Source organism: Geotrypetes seraphini, chromosome 16 (genome assembly GCF_902459505.1).
Source record: "Geotrypetes seraphini chromosome 16, aGeoSer1.1, whole genome shotgun sequence".
Taxonomy (NCBI): domain Eukaryota; kingdom Metazoa; phylum Chordata; class Amphibia; order Gymnophiona; family Dermophiidae; genus Geotrypetes; species Geotrypetes seraphini.
In genome coordinates, this window is record NC_047099.1 from 29454991 (window position 1) to 29467736 (window position 12746).

Consider the following 12746-nt stretch of genomic DNA (forward strand, 5'->3'; position numbering starts at 1 on the left):
GTGCCACACTCTTACCACACTAATTTAAAAATATAGAAAAAAAGTTTTAGAATGAAAATGCTATACGACTTAGGTGAGCCAAGCATCGGACAGTCAAGCCATTGTGGCATTGGTAGAATGAGGCATTATGACATCACAATCTCGGCTCTGGGATGCTGCTACTCTTTGGGTTTCTGCCTGGTACTTGTGACTTGACTTGGCCTCTGTGAAGACGGGATACTGGGCTAGATAGTCTGATCCAGTAAGGCTATTCTTATGTAGAATAATCCAGACTCTTTGTCCACTCAGTCTGCCCATTTGTATCTGTCAATACTTTGGTTCCATGACCTGCACTTTGAGTCTTCCATGTGTCCACCCCCTTCTCGACATACCTGGGCAATGCTGGCCCTATACATGAGTGACTGTGTTGTTTCTATATGGTCCAACTTTTGGGACCTCTACTGACCTGAATACATATGCAAATAGGCTCCACGAGGGCTCTATGCATATGGTTCTGCATCCTCACAGGCTGGAAGTCTCTACCCTGTGGCCTGGAGGTCAGAGTCTGCAACAATTGGCCAGATGAAAAGTAGAGGCACTGGCCCGGGTGGTCTGGAAGGGGGGTAAAGACAAACTCAAGCAGATCAAAAGGGGAAGGAGACGGTGGGGGCTGAAATGGCCCAATTGGGATAGAGGAAGCAGCAAGTGCATTGTCTAGGGAAGCTATTACATTACATGTTTGTTTGATATACCATATTATTTCAGCAAATCGATACTGTTTACGGCTAATACAATTAATCAAAATTAAGGAGTAGACAGAGATAATTTTGAATACAATTGAAGTAATGCATGTAGATTTATCTCATGCGCCTTCATGGTGGATAGCCTGAATGGCTGGGTTTAGAACCCCTGATCTAGTATAACCCTAATGAAATCTACCAGAACAAGCAAATTGCACTTAGTAAAATGATGGGAGAGAAAACCTTTCCAAAAAGGGAACGTGTTGGGCAGCTTCTCTACAACTTTGGAAACATAAGAACATGAGTTGCCAGACTGGGACAGACTGGAGGTCTGTTAAGCTCAGTATTCTGTTTCCAACAGTGGCCAACCCAGGTCACAAGTACCGGGCATGGGAAGAATGGATATAGAGCAAACAAAATAGAAACAATGAATCAGCTTTATGATGGGATTAGCTACTGCCTACTTCCAGTAAGATGGAACTAAAACATGCATCAAGCTGGGAGTGATTACAATCCATTAATACATAGTAACATAAACCAGTGGTTCCCAACCCTGTCCTGGAGGACCCCAGGCCAATCGGGTTTTCAGGATAGCTCTAATGAATATGTGTGGAGCATATTTGCATGCCTGGCACTTCCATTATATGCAAATCTCTCATGCATATTCATTAGGGCTAGCCTGAAAACCCAATTGGCCTGGGGGTCCTCCAGGACAGGGTTGGGAACCACTGAGAAACGATGGCAGATAAAGACCTGAACGCTGAACAGTCCATCCAGTCTACCCAACAGTCACCATCATAAATTCATGCTTAAATTGTCTCTCTTTGGTATCTCAATCATACTTACTTAAGAAAGCTCTGTTTAGTCCATGTCGGCCTTTCAGCCACTCAAACATAAGCTCACTTCTTGGTTTCTTCAGGATGTATTCTTCAGCTTTCAGCATGATTCCAAAGGAGCTCCTTCTCCTTGGCTGTGAAACGTCCCAGGGGTCATCAGAGGGCTGCAGGTGCATTCCCAAGTACCCAGGGAGGATGTCAAGAAACACCTAAGGCAGAAGAAGACCCATTCAAGGGAGTATCACATTATAGGAGCTAGAGCTTAGCACCAGGCTCTGATGAGCCATCCTCTCTTCTCCCTCTTACATGTTTGATCTTCCGTGACATGCTGTGGGAGCTTGGTGTCCTCAGGGAGACATTCAGGACCACAACACAGTTCAGGACGACCAGGGTGGACACTGTCATGACAAAGATTAGATACCTGAAAACCAAATGCAAAAAGGAGTTGGCACAGAAAGTGGGCGAGGATCCCTCCAGCACTGCCTGTGATTAACTTTAGGGGGAGCTCTTTAACTTCTAAATCAGTGGTTCCTAACCCTGTCCTGGAGGACCCCCCAGGCCAGTCGGGTTTTTAGGATAGCCTCCTTTAAAAAATCCTTAAAATCTTATCTTTTTGAAGATGCTTTTAACACTTAAATTTTAGATTCGTTTAACATTCTCAGATTTTTAACTATCCCGTTTCCTTTTGTTCTCTCCCTTTTTTGTCTTTTTTCTAAAAAGAGTTGTAGCTTTCCCCCCTTTCCCTCCCATCTCAAGTTTGTCTTGCCTTCAAGAATTTTGTCATTTGGTTTGTCTCTTTGTAATTTTATTTTCTTTTTTATAATTTTGTACATCGCTTAGAAAACCGATTAAGCGATCCATCAAATACTAAGAAACTTGAAACATGGAGCAGATCTGCATGCCTGGCACCTCCAGTATAGGCAGAACTCTCTCATGCATATTCATTAGGGCTAACCTGAAAACCCCACTGGCCTGATAGTCCTCCAGGGCAGGGTTGGGAACCACTGTTCTAAATCCTTGTGGCTTTAAGTCATGAGTGGAATGAATCAATTCCAGTTTTACTCCTAAGTGCATCTATAATTCCAATAGATTCCATCGTTTGTCTTGGATGGACATCTTCCTACCTCGTACGAAGAGAGACTGAACAAACTGCAGCTCTACACTCTCGAGGAACGTAGGGAGAGGGGAGACATGATCGAAACATTTAAGTACCTCACGGGACGTGTCGAAGTGGAAGATGATATTTTCTTTCTCAAGGGACCCTCGGCCACAAGAGGGCACCCGCTCAAACTCAGGGGCGGAAAATTTCATGGCGACACCAGAAAGTATTTCTTCACAGAGAGAGTGGTTGATCATTGGAACAAGCTTCCAGTGCAGGTGATCGAGGCAGACAGCGTGCCAGACTTTAAGAATAAATGGGATACCCATGTGGGATCCCTACCAGGGTCAAGATAAGAAAATTGGGTCATTAGGGCATAGACAGGGGGTGGGTAAGCAGAGTGGGCAGACTTGATGGGCTGTAGCCCTTTTCTGCCGTCATCTTCTATGTTTCTATACCTGAGAACTTTTTGTCCCTCCATTGAGGATATGACAGAATTGCACAACATATTCTGTTGTCGTTTGTTTAACCCTTTAATCGGCAGAAGGTGAAACGGCTGCGTTGAACGAGAGCAACAGTGCCAAGTAACAGGCATTTGGAAATGCATGATAATAATAACAGTTTATATACCGCAGAACTGTGAAGTTCTATGCGGTTTACAATGATTAAAAATGCTACAAATTGAGTAGAACTAACAAAGTTGAAAACTAGTGACTAACAGCCCGAGAGATCAGTTATTGTGGGAAAGATTGTGCACATCAGCTACCTAAATACTTCAGGAACAGATGTGTTTTTAGGTGTCTCCTAAATTCCCCATAAGTATTAATAAGCATTGTTCCATAATGCTGCTTGATATGAGAAAAAATGTTGGCGATGTCTTTTAAATTTACATCCTCTAACCCAGGGGTAGGGAACTCCGGTCCTCAAGAGACATATTCCAGTCAGGGTTTCAGATTTCCCCAATGAATATGCATGAGATCTATTTGCATGCACTGCTTTCAATGCATATTCATTGGGGAAATCCTAAAACCCCGACTGGAATATGGCTCTCAAGGACCGGAGTTCCCTACCCCTGCTCTAACCAGTGCAGAAACAAAATTCAAGTGTGAGCTTCTCTTATGTCTATTGGTTGAGAAAGAGAAGAGGTCAGTTATATATTTAGGGGCTAAACCGAATAGTACCTTAAAGCAAAAACTTCATGCGTGCCTCCATCAGCAACCACAGTAGCCATAGAAAGCACATGTTGCTTCTGAGCAACGACGCCCAATAAAGGGTTAATAAAACAATCTTATATAGCGCAAAGGTGCTTGACTAATTCAAATGGCAGGTCTCCATCATCTCTTGGGGGAGGGAATATGCCTCTTGCCAACCATACAAGTCACACATGTCCAATTGAATGACAGTACTTGCTTGGGCAACAGGGAAATGCCGTTGACACCTAAGAGCCTCGTCTAGTCCGACCTGTTGCTCCTCCACGCCCATTATATTAGGATGCTTGCAGACTGCGCAGTCTCCAGTCATTTTCCTCTTTGTCTTGGTCATCATCCAAACGATGCTTAAATTGTGTCAGTATTTTGGTTTCCTCCACCTCTGCCGGGAAGGTGTTCCATATAGATATTACAGAATAAAGTCTTAAAACATCACCCCGTATTTCAAATTGTTTACAGCAAAAAAAAAAAAAAGGGGGGGGGTCAAAAAATAGACAATTTTAGTAATAAATCTATGAAACAGATTTCAAACGTCATAATAACAAATAAACTGTTGTCATCAATTGCTAACGTTCACTTCTTTTTATGTTCTTCTTGCTCCCTCTTTGAGCAATTAATCTAGAGGTGGACGTATCATAACTATAAGGACCTGAGTGTTCCAGGCATCTATCGTCTTCTCAGGAAAGAAGAATTTCGTTCTATTACTCTGAGCTTCTCGCACTTCAGCTTCATATGATGACCTCCTTATCTTTGAGCGTTCATTGAAGCATCTTCTTTCTAGTACGTTATTAAATCCAGCTAGATTGATCACAGGTACTTCTAGAATGACTCGCATAGCACCAGTATTGAAGCAGTTGCACTGGTTACCAATACAACAAAGAGTCCAATTCCAAATTCTTTCCTCGACCACATTTCTTGAATTCCGTCAGTGAGCTTGACATCGACAGGAACACCACCTCGGGCAAATTAAAAACAGTGGCCAAGGTGGACAAACATGCCCTGCTGGGCCTGAAACCGCAAGGGATAAAAAAAAGAATTTTTTTTTTTTTTTTTTACCAAAGGCAAGGTAAAGAAAAAGAAAGAAAAAAACAACACGAAAATGACTTAAAAAGTCACAAACGCGAGAGTGCAAGGCAAAAAAGCTTTTAACGGCCTTTGAAATGTCTTAGCTCTGCGGAAACTAAGAAACCGAGGGGCCATGCACCTATGTCGGGCGGGAAGGCACATGAGCGGTGCGGGCCATCACAATCTTTCTGGAGACTTGAAGTGGCGATGCACTTTTGAAGTAGTCCAGGCCGAGGCTCTGTCGTTGGTGTCACCCTTGTGTGAGAATATGCTGCCTGCTTGTCCTGCAATAAAGAGCCGATGCTGGCACGAGCAGCAGGTTGGGGTTGTACCAAGTCTCCTCCTGCTGTTTTTCAAGAGTTGTTTTTTTTTTTTTTAAATCTATCAGCCTAAAAGAAGTCTGAGATCAGAAGACAGTATGAAATTATGATTGGAAGGTAATATGTTAAATTAATTAAGATTGGTACGACTATGTTATCTGTTGCGGGTTTAAAGCTGTGGAATACCCTTGCCAGGAATTCTGCGTTTGTATGCTGCTAGAATGGGGATTTTTTAAAAATGTTAAAAACTCAACTGTTTGTGAAGGCTTTTTTGAGTTGAAATTTTATATTCAAACTGGATTTGAAGATTTCTGATGTTTATCGACCATTTTTAAGAGTGTTGTTTTTTTAACAACTGAACTATACGTATGTTTGTTTAACATTTTATGCTTGTTACTATGGAAACCATATAGGTAATATACGGTATATAAATTTTAAATAAATAAGGGTTTTATGTTTCCCTCCCAATTCCGTAGTCAGAATAAATACTTGAAAACACCCAAACCCAAATATTAAAAACATTTCGCCCCATGCCAGGAATTCCAGAACCTTGCCCTACACGCCAGTCGGGCGCACTACGATTCCCGGCCTGTGGGCTTGTGCGCATCTGAGAATCTGAAAGCTATGCCCTCGGTAGTTTCACTGCCAGCAGGGCCTCCCAAGGCAGACAAGTTTCAGACTAACGATGTACCACCCATCTGGGCAGCGGCAGCGGCAGCAGCAGATGGGCAGTGTTGGAGGTGGAGGATCCTGGTCGATGCGGCAGAATATTCAGAGCTTTAACAAATCCACAGTAACCATTATCTCTTCCTCTCCCTATTGGCCAAGGCTCATAACATTTGCATCTCCTCTTCCTATAGGCTAAGGCTCTTTACACCTGCATTGTGATGTCATAGAACTATATGGTTAAAGAAACCATAGAAACACGATGGCAGATAAAGGCCAAATGGCCCATCCAGTCTGCCCATCCGCAGTAACCATTATCTCTTCCTCCCTCTAAGACAGGGGTGTCCAACCTGCGGCCCCATGAACTATTTTGTGCGGCCCCGGTCGAGGGCGATGCAGTGTATTCCTCTGCTGCCCCCAGGTGTTTACCATCTTGCCAGCTCCCTCCTCTGTCTTGCTGCAGCATTTGCACGGCCCCAGAAACATTTTTTTCAGTCAATGCAGCCCAGGGAAGCCAATAGGTTGGACACCCCTGCTCTAAGAGATCCCACGTGCCTATCCCAGGCTTTCTTGAAATCAGACACAGTCATAGCATCACAGTAGATAGATACCAACACACACACACACACATCTGTCATAATATCACAGGATACACACCAGTATCACAGCAAATAAAAGGCCCGACTTCAGCACTTACTTGCCAATGAGTGGCACACTAAGAGAGGTTTCCGGTACTTTCTGTGCAATGAGGAAGAGAAACACAGTCTGTCCCAGGAGCACAGAGATGGAGAGGGTGCATTTCTGACCTCCCGCTGCAGGGAAGAGAGAAAAAGAACAGACGTGATAGGGATGAGTTGGAATGCAGAATACTCAAAGACCAGCAGCCATTTGTCCCCAAATAACTATAGACTATATCATGACTAGACGGTCATCAGAATGGAGAGGAAAAAAAGGTGCCCAGGGTGTCAGAGGAGAGGAGCGTCACTTTGCCTCCAAGCTTGCAGTGGAGTTTCCCTGCTGTAATGGTGGAAAGGAGGAGTGGCCTCTCCATGAATCTCCAAGGGAACATTTAGCCTTCGCAAAGCCTATCACCATCGTTCACACCATGAATGCTCTGAACTGACCATAATCTGAACTGACCATGCATTAAAACCCAAAACAAAGTCTGGAAAGCAGGACCAATGTTCCACAACAAAATCGATGTATCCGAGTAACAGAAAAGGTGTATCTGGAGATGCAGGAAGTTTCTATTTGAATGTTTATTATACACAAAATTCCATATAACAACCACCACAACAAATGAAGTACAGAAAGTTTTGTGTCAAAGATATTATGGAGATGACACCATATACGTGATACTCTCAGAGTAAGAGCCAGACACTACACTGGCCTTGTTTCGGCGATATTTTGCCTTCCTCAGGGGGTCCTTTGACAAAAATGGAAATCAACATGGAAGTGAAATGAAAACAGAATAGATTTGTGATATACCTAAGACAAATAAAAGAAATGAAAATAAAAGATAATTAAAAAATACATTTCTAAATCTAAATCTAAATCTTGGGTTTATATACCGCATCATCTCCAACAGGTGGAGCTCGACACGGTTTACATGGTTAGGAAGCAACGGAACTCCAGTGGGTTTGTAAAAGTAAGTAAGAGAGAGGTTAGGTGTGATAATAGTAGGGAGGGGACGGGTTACGTTTTGGAGAAGAGCCAAGTCTTCAGAAGCTTACGGAATGGTAGTAGGGGGCTCAAGTTGCGGAGAGGGGAAGGGAGACTATTCCAGAGCTGAGCGATTCTGAAGTGGAGGGAGGACCCGAGTTTACCGACGAGGGAGATACCCTTTGAGGAGGGGAAGGATAGTTTTAATTTTTGCGTGGATCTGGTGGAGAGTGGATTTGAGGAATTCCAGGATAGAGGAATAAGAGGTGGAAGGATGCCGTGGAGCACCTTGAAGGTTAAGCAGGCACATTTAAAATGGACCCTGGAGATGACAGGAAGCCAGTGCAGCTTGGACAGGAGTGGAGAGGCATGGTCAAATTTGTTTTTTGAGAAGATAAGTTTGGCCGCGGTGTTCTGGATTAGTTGGAGTCTGTGGAGGCTTTTCTTTGTTAAGCTAAGGTAGATGGAATTGCAATAGTCCAATCTGGAGAGGATGATGGACTGTACGAGCACGGCAAAGTGTTTTTGGTGGAAGCAGGACCTCACTTTCCTCAGCATGTGAAGGCTGTGAAAGCATGTTTTTATCAGGGAGTTGAGGTGGTCGTTGAAGGATAGCGAGGAATCTATGGTGATGCCCAGAACTTTGCTAGAGAACTCTAGTTGTAGAGAGGAGCCTGTGGGCAGTGGGATGGAGGTGGGTAAATGATCAAGTTTGGGGCCAAGCCAGAGTAGTTTGGTTTTGGATTCATTTAGTTTCATTTGTACAGCAAGAGCCCAGGATTGAAGTTTGGTTATGCATGAAGAGATGTTTGCTGCGAGATTGGTGAGGTTTGTGTCGGTCTCGAGGAGGATCAGGATATCGTCAGCGTAAGTGTAGAGAGTTTCTAGGGGGGAAAGGTGTAGGAGGTTCAGGGAGGACATTTATATATATAATTTAAAAAAATTATTTAAAAAAGTGTTGTGTATGGAAGCAAGCATCAGAGTGATGTGCAGAGATAGGTGATAACATAACATAACATCGTACTTATAAACCGCATAACCGTAAGTTTAATGCAGTAAACAAAAGATTAAAAATAACATAACCTAAGGATGATTTAAATTAATTTGCCAAATATTTTGAAAAAAAGATGAGTTTGCAGTTGAATTCTGAAGTGCTTGTAAGAATAAGCACTACGCAACAATGGCCTAAATTCCGTCATAAAAAGCAGCCTGAAATGCCAGTGTATGTTCCAAGGATTTCTTGCTCTTACATCCTTGAGCAGATGGAAAATTAAACAAAGCAGGTGATTCTCTCCTATGTTTTATGGGATGCTAGGAGGAATCTAGTGGTGTTCCGCAGGGCTCGGTGCTCGGGCCGCTGCTATTTAATATATTCATAAATGATCTAGAAACAGGGACGAAGTGTGAGATAATAAAATTTGCGGATGACACCAAATTATTCAGTGGAGCTCGGCCTAAAGAGGACTGCAAAGAATTGCAAAGGGACTTGAACAAACTAGAAGAATGGGCGACGAGATGGCCGATGAAGTTCAACGTTGAGAAATGTAAAGTATTACATGTAGGAAGCAGAAACCCGAGGTACAACTATACGATGGGAAGGATGTCATTGAATGAGAGTACCCAAGAAAGGGACTTGGGGTAATGGTGGACATCTCTGTTCTCCCCTTCTGTTTCCCTTTCCTCCCCCGGAGGTCTTTCCTTTTTTTTCATTTCCATCCCCCCACAGCTGCAGCGATGGACCCCACCATCCACACATCCATCTCTCCTTTTCTCATCTACCCTTTCATCCAGCATCTCTCTTCTGTGCCCCTATTCTCCTCTCTAGTACTGTCCCCCTTGTGTCCCTGTTCCTATGCTCCCTCCATGCCCAGCATCTTATCTTTCCCCATATCCAGCTTCTTCTTTCTCTATTTCTTACCTCCTGTATCCCCTTCCCCAGGTACAGGCTTTTTCCTACTATCTCTCCTGCCATCCTGAACCCTGCCCACCTACTTTGGAGCAGTATCTGTCCCTCTTGTACCCTTCCCCTTGTGGTCTTGCGTTTCTCTCTCCCTCTCTCCATCTCTCCATTAGTCCAGCACCTCTCCTCTGCTTTCCTCCCCCTATTTTTGGTTTAGTCTGTCTCTTCCCTTCACTTCACCCCAGGTCTGGCATCTCCCCTCCCCTCTCTTACTCCTTGCTCCTCCTCCCTCTGCACAGGCCTGCCTCCCCACCGCCAAAGAAACTCTTCCTCCTCCTCCCTTTGCACAGGTCTGCCTCCCTGCCCTGAAGGCCTGCTCCCCACCGAAGACCTGTTCCCCCCACAAAGGCCTGCTCCCCCCCCCCCCCCCGCCGCAAAGGCACTTTTTCTGCTCTTCCCCGCCGCGAAGGCCTGCTCCTCCCGCCACGAAGGCACTTTTTCTCTGCCGCGAACTAATGCCTGCTCCCCCCCTCCTCGCAAGCCTGCACCTTCCCCGCTCTTACCTCCTTAAGGCTAATAGGGCAGCTTGCAGGCTTACTGGTGTTATAGCAATCCCTGCAGCTGCCCGTGGTCCTCAGTGGCACGTTCTCTCTGCCACAATCCTGCCCCTGACGTCAGAGCAGGGGCAGGATCGCAGCAGAGAGAAAGTGCCGCTGAGGACCACGGGCAGCTGCGGGGATTGCTATAACACCAGTAAGCCTGCAAGCTGCCCTGTTAGCCTTAAGGAGGTAAGAGCGGGGAAGCTGGGAAAGTCTGACACCAATGACTTCATCTTCCGGGATCAGCCTCACTGTTTAAAAGGAAGTACTGCTGTGAAAAGTATGGGAAGAGGAGTTTTGCTGCAATTTGTTGAGCATGGAAGGGAGGTCCTTATCTGTTTACCAGCATCTCTCCTGACCCAGGACAGAAATCTTCTAGGATCAGCCTCCCGCCTCAAGCAGGAGCAGCAGCGGACGACCAGCAAGAGGCAGCACTGCAGCTCCTACTTTAGAAAGGCACGGGGGAAGGGTTGGCCATTGAATCGGGAGGCAGATTTTTTTTAAAAAAATTGAATCGATTCGAATCGGTGAATCGATTCGAATCGGTGAATCGATTCGAATTGTGAATCGGGCAGCACTACTTTAGACCAAAAATCAGTTTGACCCCCGTATTCTGAATCAGTCTAAGCCCAGCCATCTCTTTCTTGGTACATGTCAAACTGACAATGTTACAATTGTCAAGAAGACTTAGAAGTAACGACTGAACTAAGAGCTCCTTTTACTAAGCTGCGTCAGGGCTTTAACGTGCAGAATAGCGCGCGCTACATTGCCCCGCGCGCTAGACCTTAACGCCAGCATTGAGCTGGTGTTATTTTTTCTGCGTAGTGCGCGGTAATTTCCTGCGTGCGCTAAAAACGCTACCGCATCTTAGTAGAAGGAGCCCTAAAAGTTTAAAGGCCGAAAACTTATGCTATGTGTGAATAGGATTGAATATCAAACATGAATACCCTAAATGAATCTAAAGTGAAAGAATATATTTGATGTGCATAGAAAAGTGTGAGGTGAGCATTGCCTTCAGGAAAAATAAGATGGATATGATATCTAGATGTGGAAGCTGTGATGATATCAACACCACAGTGAATGAAAATTGGATGACAATGTATAATTGCATAACAAAAACTTATGTGCTCATGAATGAATGAAATAATGAGAAAGTGGCTAGAATGTGATCTAAACCGACCTAAAGATTGCTCTTGAAGGCAAGTTTAAAACAAAATAGCTGTGTTAGCACAAACACAAAATCCTCGTCATTAAATGCGAACCTACCTAACCCACAAATAAGCCCAGATTGTGAAAATATGCTTTCAACAGCCCTAAATGGAAACAAAGACTATTTGCTGAAATCGAAAGACAGGTGGCACGACAATGACTGCGCAGAGTGAATATAATCTGAAGAATTAAATAAAAACTGTAAGTCGCTCTCAAATCTTTGAGGTGGTAGGACCCCTACCATGGAACTCACTACCAGATTCAACTTGTCTGATTCCCGGGGTTTTTTTTTTACTTTTCGTAAAAGTTTGAAAGCGGGTTTTTTGGTTTTTTTGGGGGGGGGAAGGGTTTAGAAATGCCTTCCCAGAGTCGGGTGGTTTTTAGTTCAAATACAGTTTGACTTTTTCTGTTTTAAGTTATGGGAGTGAGGTTGTTAGGTTGATATTATGTTATGTTACTATGTGGTTGTATTGTTTTAATTATGAATATGCTGTTAAGATTCCGGATATGTGGGATATAAATGTTTGGATAAATAAACATGGGAGATAGCGCAAAGGCGGCACCGTGAATGAACTAAAACCCTCAATGGATATTTTTTAAAAAAACCAAAAAAGATGGCAATTTGTATTGCTTGAGTGCCCCAACCAGGATAGTTTAAGGGATAGCCAAAAGTGACATATTTACTTGATTCTTAGATCAAATGTTTGTCTCTCTGGGTCTCTCTTACTGTGGGAAAGCGGCACTGCTTTTCTGTGGCCCACGTATGATTATGTGTCTGTTTTCCCAACATATATCAAGTATAAGCAAAGGGACTCAGCAGCACAGAGAACCGGAAAAATCAAGCATGGTGGGACTTATGAAAGGAAATAGAAAGCAAACTGTTCAAAACCCAACACGGGCTGTGCTTCATCTTCAAGCCTGCATCAGGGATCTATTATAAATAACATATATCCGTTCTTAAGACCCACTGCGCTAATTCTTCCGGTTCTCTGTGCTGCCGAGTCCCTGTGCTCTGGTATTTGCATATACGTGATACATGCTGGGAAAACGGAGCCAATAATCAGCAGAGGTTACTAGATGGAAAAGGCTCCTGTGCAGTTAACCCTCTGCCGATCGGCTTTCCTCAGATTTTCAGCAGCACATAACAGATAGTACTGCAGTGTATGTATTTTCAGTGGCCAGGGCAGAGCCAGGATTTAACAAGGCACCAGTCGTGCCCAGATAATTATCCAGTTAACTTAGAACAGCTTCAAGCCCTTAAATAACAACAAACCCCTACCTATACACCATTTTCAAACAGTCATTAGGAGCTATTTTGGGACCCAGGGTAAACAAAATATATGACTCCACATTTCCTAGTATAGCCAGGGCCTAGATATCTCTTCCAGTTATCCTCCCTCAAATATTGCACCCCCAAATGCTCAAGACCCACCCACTTCACCCCTTCTCACTGGAAACTGCCC

General features: G+C 44.1%; 1 protein-coding gene across 3 annotated transcripts in view; it reads right to left on the reverse strand.

Moving 5' to 3' along the window:
- CHRNE (cholinergic receptor nicotinic epsilon subunit) overlaps positions 1-12746 on the reverse strand; it is a 53389-nt gene that overhangs the window by 3183 nt on the left and 37460 nt on the right. For all 3 annotated transcript variants that reach the window (XM_033925255.1, XM_033925253.1, XM_033925256.1), the window contains 3 exons: positions 6611-6725; positions 1862-1976; positions 1566-1764 (listed from right to left, as the gene is read on the reverse strand). In XM_033925255.1, coding sequence (XP_033781146.1) covers positions 1566-1764; positions 1862-1976; positions 6611-6725 — 429 coding nt within the window. The remainder of the gene's footprint in view (positions 1-1565; positions 1765-1861; positions 1977-6610; positions 6726-12746) is intronic.